General features: G+C 40.6%; 1 protein-coding gene across 1 annotated transcript in view; it reads right to left on the minus strand.

Moving 5' to 3' along the window:
• LOC113458935 (uncharacterized) overlaps positions 1–13,187 on the minus strand; it is a 25,925-nt gene continuing 12,738 nt past the window's right edge. Inside the window, exons 5-10 of the mRNA XM_074551754.1 lie at positions 10,263–10,333; positions 9,136–9,296; positions 8,628–8,777; positions 8,254–8,333; positions 2,724–7,902; positions 1–1,055 (exon numbers count right to left, since the gene is read on the minus strand). Of these exons, the coding sequence (XP_074407855.1) occupies positions 8,693–8,777; positions 9,136–9,296; positions 10,263–10,333 (317 nt within the window). The 3' untranslated portion in view covers positions 1–1,055; positions 2,724–7,902; positions 8,254–8,333; positions 8,628–8,692. The remainder of the gene's footprint in view (positions 1,056–2,723; positions 7,903–8,253; positions 8,334–8,627; positions 8,778–9,135; positions 9,297–10,262; positions 10,334–13,187) is intronic.

Consider the following 13,187-nt stretch of genomic DNA (forward strand, 5'->3'; position numbering starts at 1 on the left):
TTGTTTTTTTTTTTTTTTTTTTGTTTCTTTATTTTCCAGAACTGCTTTTCTGCTCTCAAATTTTAGCTAGCTCCCAGAAGAATGTCTAATACAGTCACAAAGAGCAATTCTGTTCCTTACAACCAAGCTATTGACTATCGTTATAAAAAGGAAAGACAGAAGTCATGTCAGCTTAGCTTCTCACAGGACCTCACAGTGCTCCTTCATTCAATAACCAATTATGTAATCAACAAGCAATGGGTAATGAATTGCAAAATATCAGCAGCCCTTAATTTTCTATCAGGTATGATAAAAACTTTACAAAGTTGGGCACTTCTTGAGAAATAAAACACCTTGTAACTACCACCAATGCATCAGTTCTTTGATATTTTGCTACAATATCTCTTCTGTTTTATTTTTTTCTCTCTAGCTACCTGACATCTAAATGTCTATAATTCTAGATATAAAGACCACATGTCAGAAAAAAAAAAATCCACAGAAAGAGAGCTTCAAGATGTTATTTTTGCCATTTGTAGGCAATAGTTTACCTGATGTGCATCTTCAACACCTTTGTCCTTATATGGGCAGGAAGGGGTTTAGATAAAAGAGCACAAAGAGATGGAACAGTTCCTTTAACAAGTCTTACTTAACAAATTTGTTTTTATTAAATTTCTACACTAAAATTGAAAATCTTTAGGTAGGGGCAAAAAAGCCCTGATGATGAATTATCAAGGAAACCAGTAGAGGAAATAAAGCCATGCTTAGAAGAGATTAAAGAAGTCATAAAGTTTTTCATAAAAGTAGGATGCAGGAAATAGAAGGAGACATAAGTGATTGATTGAGGTGCAAATGTATGTGTGGGCAGGAGGAAAGCAAAGGGTAAATTTGTCTGGGGAGCAAATCCATTTAAGTCATTATAGTTCAATATGGCCATGATCCAGCAAAACACTTGAGCATATGCTTGGTTTTAACATGACTCACTCCCAAAAGCTGTGCTCTGCTGACTTGTTCAGACTCAGGTTTGAGTGTGATTTCATCAGTATCCTCTCTTGAATTGTGCCACCCCTCTTGAAAGCCTGTAAGACAACAAACTGAAAGATGGAATGGCTTTGGATGGGTTATCACCTGAAGAATCCATTCTGGACACAGCAAACTGCACACTCTGCTTTCTGTAATGGAACGAACTTAGAAATGGAAACCTATTTTTGCAAAGAGAGAGGCTGAAAAAGAGGAATGTCAATAGCAGCCAGAGGGGATGGGACATCAGGATGTTGCAAGCTTTTATTCAATGAAAAACCATGCTGAAATTTTGAGACATGGCACATGATAAGCTGATGTGAATGGTCCAAAATTACCATGCCTTTAGTACTTATTTGTGGGGTTCCATCAGTGGTGCCTGTGCTTGCAGGACCAGCTCAGGACCACCCCTTGTGCCTCAGGAGTGCCCCAGGACAGGGCAGAACAGCTCCCCCTTCTCCAAAGTGCCTCTCTGAATACACTTCATGTTGCAGTCATTAACTGCTGATAACAAGAAATGAATTCTTTGATTGTTCTCTCTACCCTAAGTTTTGGTGAGATTTCTGGTCAGGGCAGAGGAATGATTTCTGGAAGCAGTCTTACTAAATCTGTGGCTCTGAACCATTAATTTAGAGCTGATTATCTCATGAAAAGACCACAAGCTTAAATTTTTAACCCATCTCCTCATCTATAGGAGTTCATTCTTTTTCCTCTCTAAGCTCCAGTGTTGCATTTTCTAGGGCAGAAAGAAATAGCATCCTGGCTTTTCAGAAATGAACAAAGTAGAAAAGATTAGATACACAATACAAGTCAGCATCACCAGGTACCATATTTATTTTTCTTAACCCTCTTTCCTGGGAAATGGGAATAGAAAGATCACAGCTTTCATTAAACAATAAAATTAATTTATAATTCTCAAGATTTCAGAGAAAAGCATTAAAAATAATTATTGTAATGTCACCACAAATATCACTTTGACTTCTTGAATTTTCCTCACGTTTGAGCAGCCTCTGAGGATGCAACAATTGACTTATATAAGCAATTTGTAGAATAGAGAGACCTGCTCATCTAATATGTCTCAGAGTTCATTTTCCTCTAGGAAGCTTTGCTTATGCACAGGAGCAAACTTCTACATATTAATAAAACCAGTATGTTCACAAGGTATTTTTTTCAATGTTATTAATAAGCTACTAAGTAAAAGGTTTCTTTGAAACAATTCAGAAGTTGAAATTAAAAATAGTGTGTCATTTTCAGCATTTTTATGTTTCATTTATTTGTCAGACTCTCAGTCAGCAAGATGAGGTGGGTGATAATTATTCAGGGTTGCCAATTAACCTACTTAGCAGGTCACACAGGTAACTGGCATAGATTGTGTCAAATCTCATTACTGGGATAATAATTTAATCACTCAGTGCATTGACTGAGGGCCAGAGAATCTGGAGAATAAATTAAACAGGAAAATAAAATTAGTAGCTAGAGAGGCATTATATTTAAATACATAAAAACAGTAAAATTATAAAGCATACTACTCAGTAGTAGAAACTCAGTAAAATCTGAAATGGGAGCTGGGGGTACTGAGAGTGGGGATCTTCAACCACAACTTCCAGCTTGTGCATAAAAAAGTTATATGTCACCTTGCTCCTATGGATAAAAGACAGTTTAACCCATGAGGAGGCTGTGAACACGTGTTATTCTTTAGCATTTAAATAGATATGCAATGCAATTACCTTGGCTGCAGTGTGGGAGCCCAGAGCTGCCCAGGCACACCTGCTCTGGGAGCTCTGGGTGACAATCCTGGCTTCTCCCCTCCTCGGCATGCCAGCCTTCCTCAGCTCTTTGTGCCCGCATTCAGAACAATGACAAAGGAATGTCAAGTAGGAAGGTCACATAATGGATAATATAATCTTGCAGGATCTGTCAAAAAGGACAGGAGAGATGGAAAAATTACAATAAGTAATTGTCAAAGTCATGGAGTCTGTGAAAAAGCTTCTTCTGTACAATAATGCTCAGCATTTACAAGGTGACTGAGTACATAAGAGAGAGGAACAGAAGAGTCTGCCTGGAAGTGGAAAAACATTTTCTGTGCAGATGGAGAAAAAAACTACTGGAAGGAACAATAACATCTTTTAAGGTGGTTTTATACATACAGGTTACATGTGAATTTGAAGCTTGTACCTGCTTCAGAAAGAAATATAACCTTTTCTAGAAATTATCAAAGTTTCATAATTCAAAATATAGACTAGAGGAAAAAAAAAAAAAACACGAAACACTCTTAATGCCAAGACTTAGCTAGTCCTGAATGTGTGAGGCGTGAGGTGTCCCACAGCGCAGACAAAAGTACATGCAACTCCAGGAAAGATGAGAATGTGGTGAACTTGCCCTTGTCTTCATGGTCTATTTCAATGGTTTACTGCCTGCAAGAACAAGAGGGCCATAAAAGAAGCCATCACTCCTCTGAGCAGTGGATCATTCAGTTTAAACATATCTCATAGATGTTATAGCCAAGAATTACAGCACACTGAGCACTGCTCCAGGACTTGTAATTTATTCACTCAGTAGAGAAAAAAAGTGACTTCCATAGCAGCACTTTATAGGCCTGTAAAATAAAAAACAACCAGCATGAAAAAAATAGCCACTGGGCCAGGAATGAGTGTTGGTTTGGCAAGGAATGAAAATTTGGTTTGTTTTTTTATAACAAGGAGCAAAACCACATGCTTAGTGGATGTGACCAGATCACTCATTTAGGCTGTCAAATATATTATTTTGAATCATAAATTGTCTTGTTACTGAAAGATTATATACTAAAGCAGAAAGGCTTACCATATCTATTCCAGTTCTGGAATTACAGAAACAACATGCAGCTCTTAAATGTCATTTTACTTGTTCCCACAGAATGTAAATGTTATAGTAGTCAATAACTTCTTAGACCTTCCCTTTTGTTTTTTGAAAATAATAAAGCAGGGCAGGGTTATTTGTGGATGCTACCCACTAGCTCAGGAGTGCCAGATAACAGAAACTGCATGCAGAAGAAAAATCACTTTCACCTAATTAGTAGAAAACTTAACACTGATGAACTAAACTTTCTCATTAAAATTTTCCCTGATAAAAAAGCGAAAAGCTTAAAGATAATAGATTTATTTATTTATTTAAACATAAAGCAAGAGCTCAAAAGTCCTGGATAAATTCAGTGTAAGGGCCTCTCAGGAGATATCAGCAGTTACAGAAGACCCACAGCTACTAGTCTGCTTTTCTGGTTCATGTGAATATTTTCAGTGTTTTCAGCTCATTGCTATTTTTTATATATTAGGTACAAAAGTAATAAATGGCTAATTAAATTACACAGGCTACAGTCACAGACAAGAGTGACAGTGGGTTAGGAAACTCCATCAGAATACTGAATATTTCATTGCCTAGCTATCTAGAAAAATCAGATGTTATAAATGCTTTGATAAGGCAAAAGCGTTGTTGATTCACTCATTTCCATTATGATCTAGTGAGCCTTCCTTACAGAGGTTAGCTCAGGGCACCAATACAGCCTCAGCAGCATAATTCCCATTTTGGGAAGTCAGGATATGTCCTGAGCAGGGTTTTCAACCCCAAGAGTGAGCACCAGTGTGGGTCCAGAGGTGCCTGCTCTGCTCTGCTCTGCTGTCAGGGACCACTGCAGAGACTGGACACACAGGAACTGCAGCTTCTTCAAAGGTGGATTTTTTAGCATCAGAGCAGTTCTGAGTGATCTCTGGAGAAAGGATCAATTAGATACTTTGGCTTCTCTTAATTTATTACATTTTCCATTGAAATAATGTTTCCCATTGTTCTCTCATTTATAATTCACAGTCAGTAATTGTCGTGAGCAGTAACCCCATTAGGCTGTTGTCTTAGTATGATGTTACAACATTCAATTTTAAAATAGTGCTTTCCAAGGACACCATTATCCTTCAGTTGCAACAATCACCTGTGTATTTGTTAACTAAAAATATAATGAGAAGTATTAGCCCATATTAAAGTACAATAATACAGTGTCAGAGCATTTTGGACAGACCTGGACTGGTTGAAATGTTACTCTACACGTCCTCCCAGCAGTGTGTAGGCTTGAATATTCCTGCTTAATGCCACCCTCCTTCATTCCCCTCCTTTCTCAGACTAACTCTGACTTTCATTCACTGTAGAGGTGACACTAATTCCTGAATGCCTGCACAAATTGTACCATATACCCCTGGGACACTTTGGGCCAGGGAATGGCTGCTTCTCCGTCTGCTGAAAATGGCAACTGCTCACAGCTCCTAATTTCCACTGCAAGGAAAAAGGCAGGCTTTAATCAGAATAGGGCAGACAAAGGAAGAATTTCTGAGCCTCCCCAGGGGTAAAGCAACACCTCCCCAGGGAAGGTAATGCAATGGACACCCCAGCCCGCCCCAAAACAGAACTAAAAGTGCTGCAGGGCAGCCGCCTTGCCCTGCTGCCCCTGCCAGCTCTCAGCCTCACCCCTCCTTAGGGAGTGCTGTCTCACTGCTCCCATCAGCTGCAACCTTGGGGACCCTTTGCGGAGCATCCACCCAAATGCCAGGGCTGGAGGGCAGGGCACTGCTTTTTCCTCCACCTGTCATGATTGCCTGTTTCTCTGGACAGCAAAATGGGTTTAAATCACTGCAAGCTGAGAAGAGCCTGGACCACTCTATCCCACTCCCTAGGCAAGCATTTTGTCACCAGGCTGTATTTTTTACAAATAGATACCATATATTATAATCAACACAGGGCACAGCAATTCTCTTCAAGCCCTGGTGAGAAGAGCAGTGCTGGAACCTTGGTCTAGGACACAAATTAGTCCCATATAACTTTCCATGCTGAAGGTGTCACTGGCTGCCTGCATCTGTGCTGGGCACTTCTGGCTCAGGAAATGACAAGTCTTTTGGTTCAGGGCTGCAGAACATGGCTGGTTTTTTGTTTGCCTCTGTGGCTTTCCCACTGCTCACAGAAGAAAGCCTTTATCCCTCAGTAAATGCAGAGCTGAACTAATACATTGTCAAGGATTCCTTGCAAAAGCACAGTTTACTTCTCAAGATAAGGCTAAAGATTCCCAAGTGTAAGAGCCTGCAACAAAATGTTGCTCATTTTAAATATAATGCAGTGAATAACCACAGACTTTCCATAACAATCATCATTTAGTGAATGTAAAAATAGAATAAAAGCAATATTGAAGCAAATAAATGACCTCTGACACCAAGAACGGATTGCATTTCATATTACTTTACTTAACTGCCCCCTCCTTCCCCCACCAAACAGAAGCTTTATTGACAAAATGTGCTCTGGTGATTTAGTCTGTAGACTTAAAGAATGTGCAACTCTGGGAAAAACTGAATTATGGATTCTATTTGTCAGACAAGGAATGGCATGTAATAACTTAATGAACTAGAAGCTTATTAGTTGTAAAAGAGAGAAAGCGTTGTCTATCAATCTCTTTTATTTTTTTAACTCAGAAATGTTCAGGTGGATAAGCATCAAATCCATTTCACATTTATTATCTTATGAATACCAGTACGTGCTAGAATCTCAGCAAGCTACAAAAATATATCTCAGCCTCTAGTTTAATGTGCATTTTATTAGTCAGTTTTGGTGGCTCTATTTGAAACCCAAGCCATTAGAATACGTGCTCACATATTTGGCACTTGCACACAAGAGCTACCCTGATTTCATCAAAACTGTGCAGTAAAAGAAATTCAAACACAGTGACAGTGACACTGACAGTAACAACTGTGTTTCAATAGCTATTTATTGCTCTATGGACACGTAAACACAAAAGGACAGTAAGATAATTTTAACAAGAAACTTGTAGAGAAACCAACCAGCCTAATATAAAATGGAATAATTGAATCCTTGGTTGTTAAAGAAGTTTTCTCCACTTTGAAAAGTACAATAATTTACCTCACTTATACTTTCCCGTGGACCTATTTATTCTGCACAATGGAGTGGCATTTGAATCGTGATATTATGTGTGAATATGCACAAAAATTACAGCAATAAGGGAGTTTAAAATCCATTAGATGCTTCTCCCAATCTTAGCTGATATTATGCCTTAAAAATACATGATAACAAATAGGAATTAGTCCCAAAAAAATACATAAAATACATGTGCAAGTGAAAAAAAAAGGCAGAAAGCAGGAAATTCCAAGTTCAAGCTAATGCATACAGAGATATATGTAGAACAAAGCAGTCAGGTTCTGATCTATCAGCCCAAATATTTCATGTGCTGCATAGATCCCTGTGTAATTGCAATTTTAACCCTGCACAAGATCGATCTGCTTGCTTTGATTTTCTTTTCCAGAAATAAAAATAAGCAGGGAAAGAGAATCTGCATTAATTTATGCCTCTCATAGGCTCCTGTGGATACCTTTTTTGGTTTATTGGTTTGTTGGGGTTTTTTTTTGTGTGGCCAGTCTAGCAGCAGATGTCTTACCCCCATCAGGCTATTTAGAAGAACAGTCCTAGCCATTCCACTTAATCAGGTAATAGCACACTATTGACATATTAGACCAATTTAATACATTTGTTTTCTTTATCCATTTACATTTCATCTCAAAGGTCTCCAGTACAATGGGATTTTGAACTATTTGCGCTGAGCGCAATCGAAGGGCCAGTAATCCAATAATTTGATTTTCTTGCTGCAGAGACCAGGAGAGAGGGAAAACCATCTTTCTCTTGCTCCTGCAAGCGAGCTGCAGGCCTGCATTAGGCATTTAGCTTCCTGTGTAAAACATACCCCAAGGGCAACAGAAGGCCACTTAAACACAGCTTGGAGGGCACCACTGGAACATGGCTGTGGCACGTTGGCTTTCTGCCCAGGAGTAAATTCCAACCATTAGCATCAAACACTCATCCTGAAGCTCTCCAACTGAAATTAAATGCCATCTATCAAATGAATAAACAATAATAAAGTAGCACAAGTGAATTAAAAAAATAAATTGCAGTAATTTATACAGTGGATCATCTGTTCTGGGTAGCTGTTCCAGACTGTTTGCCTCAGATTATCTTTCAGCCTATTTTTTCACTATTGGATTTTTATACATGTAAAACAGCCTTTGATATATGAATTGAATTTATTCATACTCTATGCTACTCCTACTAAAAAATAGTTTTAAATAAGGCTTGTTTTTCCTATGCAAATAATTCTGTTTAATTCTGCTGGTCATAGGTTGAGTCTACATGAGTTGTGTCTAAACAAGAATACAAACAACAACAATTAAACAAGCAAAAATGTACCTTTAGATATCTTAGCTGGAACTGCACATTCTGGTTTAGGCAGTCCAGGAAAATTTCAGCCGGCTTCAGAATTTGGAAAGCTGTGAATTTAAAGTGAATTATGCCTTTAAAAGTGCTCAAAGGAAAAGTAGTTAGGACAGATTTTAAAAGGGAAATTTTTAATAAGCAGAATTTTATTACCTAACTGAAATTTTTGTTATAGTGTCCTGGCTAAAACTTCACTTTTTGTGAAAAACAAGAAAAAAAAACCCAAAAACCAACTCTGGGAAATGATAATGCTTTGTCTGAATTGCAGCTATTACAGCAATAAATTCAGCCTTGTGCTGAGATGGGACAGTATTGCAAAAGAGAGCAAAGGGAAATATCTCACTTACTGAATATTAGTTTCATTTCCCAAAACAAGTTGACTCTTCCCAGGAACTTCTTTGCCAAAATTTCCTTAGGGCATGAAATAATTGGCTATTAACCAGTGTGTTCTTGACCCAAAGAATGGAGCAGAAAACATGCAAGTCTTGTCTGGATTACTAGAAGAAAGAAAAGAGAAATTAAAGTAGATACACACTACCAGAGCCCGTGGCTCTCCATTTTGCTCGTTGTGACTGGAGGCTTTTACCTGCATTTATAGCAGGGCAAAAGACCTGAGGAAAAGAGCAGGCAGGAAAGAGGGGAAGGGAAACTAGAACAGCACAACCTTCTCCCTTCTCAGATTTATTTTCCCCGGCCTGCTTGCCCTGCATTTAGTGTGGGGCTGTGAAAAAGGAAGGCTGCCAGCTCCATAGCATCATATTGCCAGCATAAAGGGCATCCTGTCTCAACCCGAGGCAGCAGAGAACTTATGAAAAAGGGCCTGCACACCAAGAGGAAAAAACAGCAAAATCTTACTTATCATAAATCCTGTGCACAGTCTTCGGAACAAGCGATAGTTTCCTTTTTTTCCTGTTGTACATGGGATCCCTGTAACCCACCAAAACCTCCGAGGTGCCCTGGGGCAGCCCACGGGAGGAGTGGCTGAGGACGCAGCGTGTGGGGACAATGCCCATGGCCTGGAAGGATCAAAACAAGTCGTTAGTATGCACCAGGCAGAGCCAAGGGCTGAGCCTGCTGCTAATGAGTGCTGCACTGAGGGCTCAGGTCATGGTTTTGCTAAATCCTGTGCTCTTGGTGCACCTGAAAACACCACACCAACAGGCAGCAGGGCTCACACACCTGCCCGAGAGCTGGGGCAGGTGTTTGAGCCACTGGGAAAGGGTCTGCCCCTCAATGTCAGTGCTTCAGTGTTGCTGTGCAAGTCAAGAAGTCCTTTTGGGGCTGGTTGGCCTCTGTTGCACTGCCCTGCTGCTGGACAGGTGTGTCTGGGCAGGGTGCCAAGCCTGGTGCTGGTTCATCGTGGTTCACAATGATCCCCAGTAATTCCCTGTACACTACAGGGGACAAACAGCAGCCACAAAAGTTCTGAGATGGGCTGTGATCTCGCTGGCATCACAGCAAAGTTGTGTAAGAAAGGAAGGGGAGTGGTCAGCTGTCATGGAGGGCTGCCAGGGATGGATCTTTAGGAAGCACAGGACAGGACATTAAAGCTGAAGAGATCCCTTGGTGTGAGAGAGCAGCTGGGGCACACAGAGCTGTCTGTGCCTTGGGGCAGATGATGAGCCAGCTGGCAGCTGGCAGCGGAGCAGAGGGCAGCCCATGGTGGGTGACATTGTGGTCAGTGTCTGCCACAGGCCACCTGACCAGGAAGAAGTAGATGAGGCAAAAAACTGAAAGCAATCTCATGCTCACAGGACAGCAAAGGTCAGAGCACTGGAGGCACACCAAGCTGTTAATGAAGCAGCAGAACACACACACACCCCACAATATGCTGCTGCTGGACCCTAGCTTGGCTCTAGCTACCTGAAACAGGGGCTCTCATCCTCTGCATAACCACTCCTGCGCCCTTCAGAGGATGGTGAGCACTACCTGTACAGACCTCCTCAGCAGTCTCCGTGTTTCCTCATTGTCTTACACCCCACCTGAATGTTCTGCAGCAGAAGGAAAGTTTCAGTTCCCTCCAGCCTAAGCCTGCTGATCACTCTTTGATGCCCTGAAAACATAACAGATGCAAACAGGGTGTATTGGCTGCAAATTTAGAGAAAACATTTCTTTTCACGTGGGCAAAGAGGAGATTGTTGGTGTAGGAAGTTGTGTTCATACACCTGGTTTAAATAAAGCTCCCCTATGATTCCAGGTTAGATTTCACTCTATTTCAAAAGCCTTCACCTTCCATGTATCCCTAAGTGATATAGTGGTTTGGAAAAACTTTGCTGACTACTGTAAAAAGAGGAATAGTATCCCAAAGCTTGTGCTTCCCCATTCCTACACCTGTGTAGCAGGAGTTCCTCTGATTTTGTTCAGTCAGAATTCCCTGTATCACAGAATATGGCCTGCAGAACCCGTCTTGTCTCAGTTTATAAACAGTTTTACAATATCTTATGTGGTTGAAAGATTCCACAGCAATCAGAAAGTCCTATGTTATGTTCTAAGGATGTGGGATGATTTCTAGAGAATTTCAGGGAGAAACTTCAATATATTGGGAAGAGCTTTTAACTTCAAACTCAAATTAGGACACTTAATTTTCTTTAAACCTTATGTCCAACTGTTCAGATTCCATGAGTGCCGCAGGATCTTTCCTCACAATACTCTTGCACACACCTACATAATACCAGTGTTCTGCTTGTTCTGTATTTCAGTAACTTAAATACATGACAAATTCTCTCATGGTGCAAATTTATCTTCATTGAGCTATCTTTTGATCTTGGGCATTAACTCTGATCAGCACTAAGGCAGAGACAGTCTATCCAATTAGCAGATGAAGTCTCAGAAACTCAGGACACAGCACCTCTGTTCCACTGCCTTCCAGGAGATTTGACCTCAACAAATACATGAGATCAACCCAGCCACAGCTGGCCTGCTCAGATGGCATTTTGCCAGTTAGCAAGGTAAAATCTGCTTTTGGGAGGTGCCAGAAAAGGATGGCTTTAGGTCCATAACTTGCTAAGTCTGTTAATACAGCTTTCTTCTGACTCTAAGCAATCACATAAAACATCTTGACTTTCTTAGCATAAAAGCAACTCCTTATCAGACACTCCCTTGTATGGAATCCAAATAACAAATAACCAGTTTGTTTTCCAATACCTGCAAAAACAAATTATATTTCAAAGGAGATTGGGTTTGTGCTCCTGTGTTCTGCTGCCAATGTCATCAAGGAAACTTTCACTCAATAGCTACACTTTAAGCAATGAGCACCTTATTCTGTGTTTTCCCCTGCTCAGAGCAAGGGGCTTCTGAGCCATTGTCAAGGTTCCTGAGCATAAATACCAAATTCAGTTCTGCATTGAATGTCAAATAAACCCACCACTTTGTTTTGTTGGTAATTTCAAAGCCACAGGGGGAATCCATGACTCAACTGCCATTAAAATTCACTAGTTAATTGTGAACAACCATACCTCAGTGCTCTGAACCTCAAGTTAATCTGTTTGTGTCTGTTTGTGTCAACTGATTCCTGCAGCACCCCGAAGCTGTGAGAGCAGGAATGGCAGGATTTGAGGATGTTCTGAAGACTGGCTGAAATCAGTGACTCTCCAGATGCTCCTGGATGCCTGAAGCAGCATCAAATGAGGCTGTATTGAAGAACTCTAAGGTGACAGCAGGTGTGAAATGCCTCAGTGTATTTCATAGGAGTGAAACACAGCTGGGATGGACAAGGAAAGCTACAAGATCTAGTAATGGTCCCAATAATTTCTGTAGCTAAGCTTGATTGACTGTGTGGCTTCATTCACTCAGCACCTCCAGTGGGTCATTAGGGCTGAACCCAGTGGGTGCTCATGTAAACAGCACTGAAACACCAAGAAAATTGCAAGGACCTGTGTTCTTACAGCAGCTTCTGCTTGCCTGCCTTTGCCCCATTGGGAATCACCACACTGTGGCTTTGAGGGTCTGTGACAAGAGAGTTTGTGGGTATCAGACATGACAGAAGAGTGGGATCTTCAAACCACGCTCTAAAACTGAAGTTTACCCCACTTTTATTCAGCATTCCCACAGCAGTCCCTCCTCTCTGCCTCTTCCAGTCTGACTACTATTTTTATTAATATTTTTTGGTGTAACATGATTGATCAGAAGTCTACCTTGTCAGTCTCTGTTCATTCTTGCTCTTTCCAAGCATTTTACATTCAGTACAACAGATACAAAACCAAGAGCCAGAGCTAAGATGAGAAGAAAGGGATCATAAGAACAGAAGAAAAGAATCAAGAAGAAAATCCTGCAGTCCATGGAGAACATTTCCATTTTGTGACTGAAGTGTGTTGTACAGCAACAGGAAAAAAGTCACAGAAAACTTCTTTAATCTAACAAGGAGCAAGGAATGCCATTAGAATGAGAAGAGCCATGTTATTATGCTGACATTGTAGGGCCTTTCTTGCACTTGCTCAAAACCCCTCCTGCCTGGATTATTGCTAAGGGTTAAGAGAATTGAATTCTACTAAAAATAACTGAGAACCCAGTTATTTCTGAAGAGATGTGGGAGAAAGGGCTGGAAGTGAACGCAACACAAGGAAACTTGGAATGGGGAGGAGGACTACAAATACAAATTTACTCCCCTGCAAAATCAATTCATCTAAAATTGAGTAAAAGAACAAGATGATATCTCCCTCCTCCCTCCTACAACACATTCTATTCTTCATGTATATCGACATTGAAGGGTAAGCATGATAAATAGCTCTATTTTCAGTAACAAAAAGAAGAAAGTTATGAGACTGACTCCAGCCTCAAACCTTGCATGCTCTTCTACAAGGAGACTGTTTCTGCTGGCAGTGTTAGGCAGGTTTTGGGGACCTCTTTAGGGGCACAGAGGGGATGTTTTTGCTGGCCCACAGGCAGGTCACTTAACTATTGTTATCATA

Source organism: Zonotrichia albicollis, chromosome 14, assembly GCF_047830755.1.
Source record: "Zonotrichia albicollis isolate bZonAlb1 chromosome 14, bZonAlb1.hap1, whole genome shotgun sequence".
Classification (NCBI taxonomy): domain Eukaryota; kingdom Metazoa; phylum Chordata; class Aves; order Passeriformes; family Passerellidae; genus Zonotrichia; species Zonotrichia albicollis.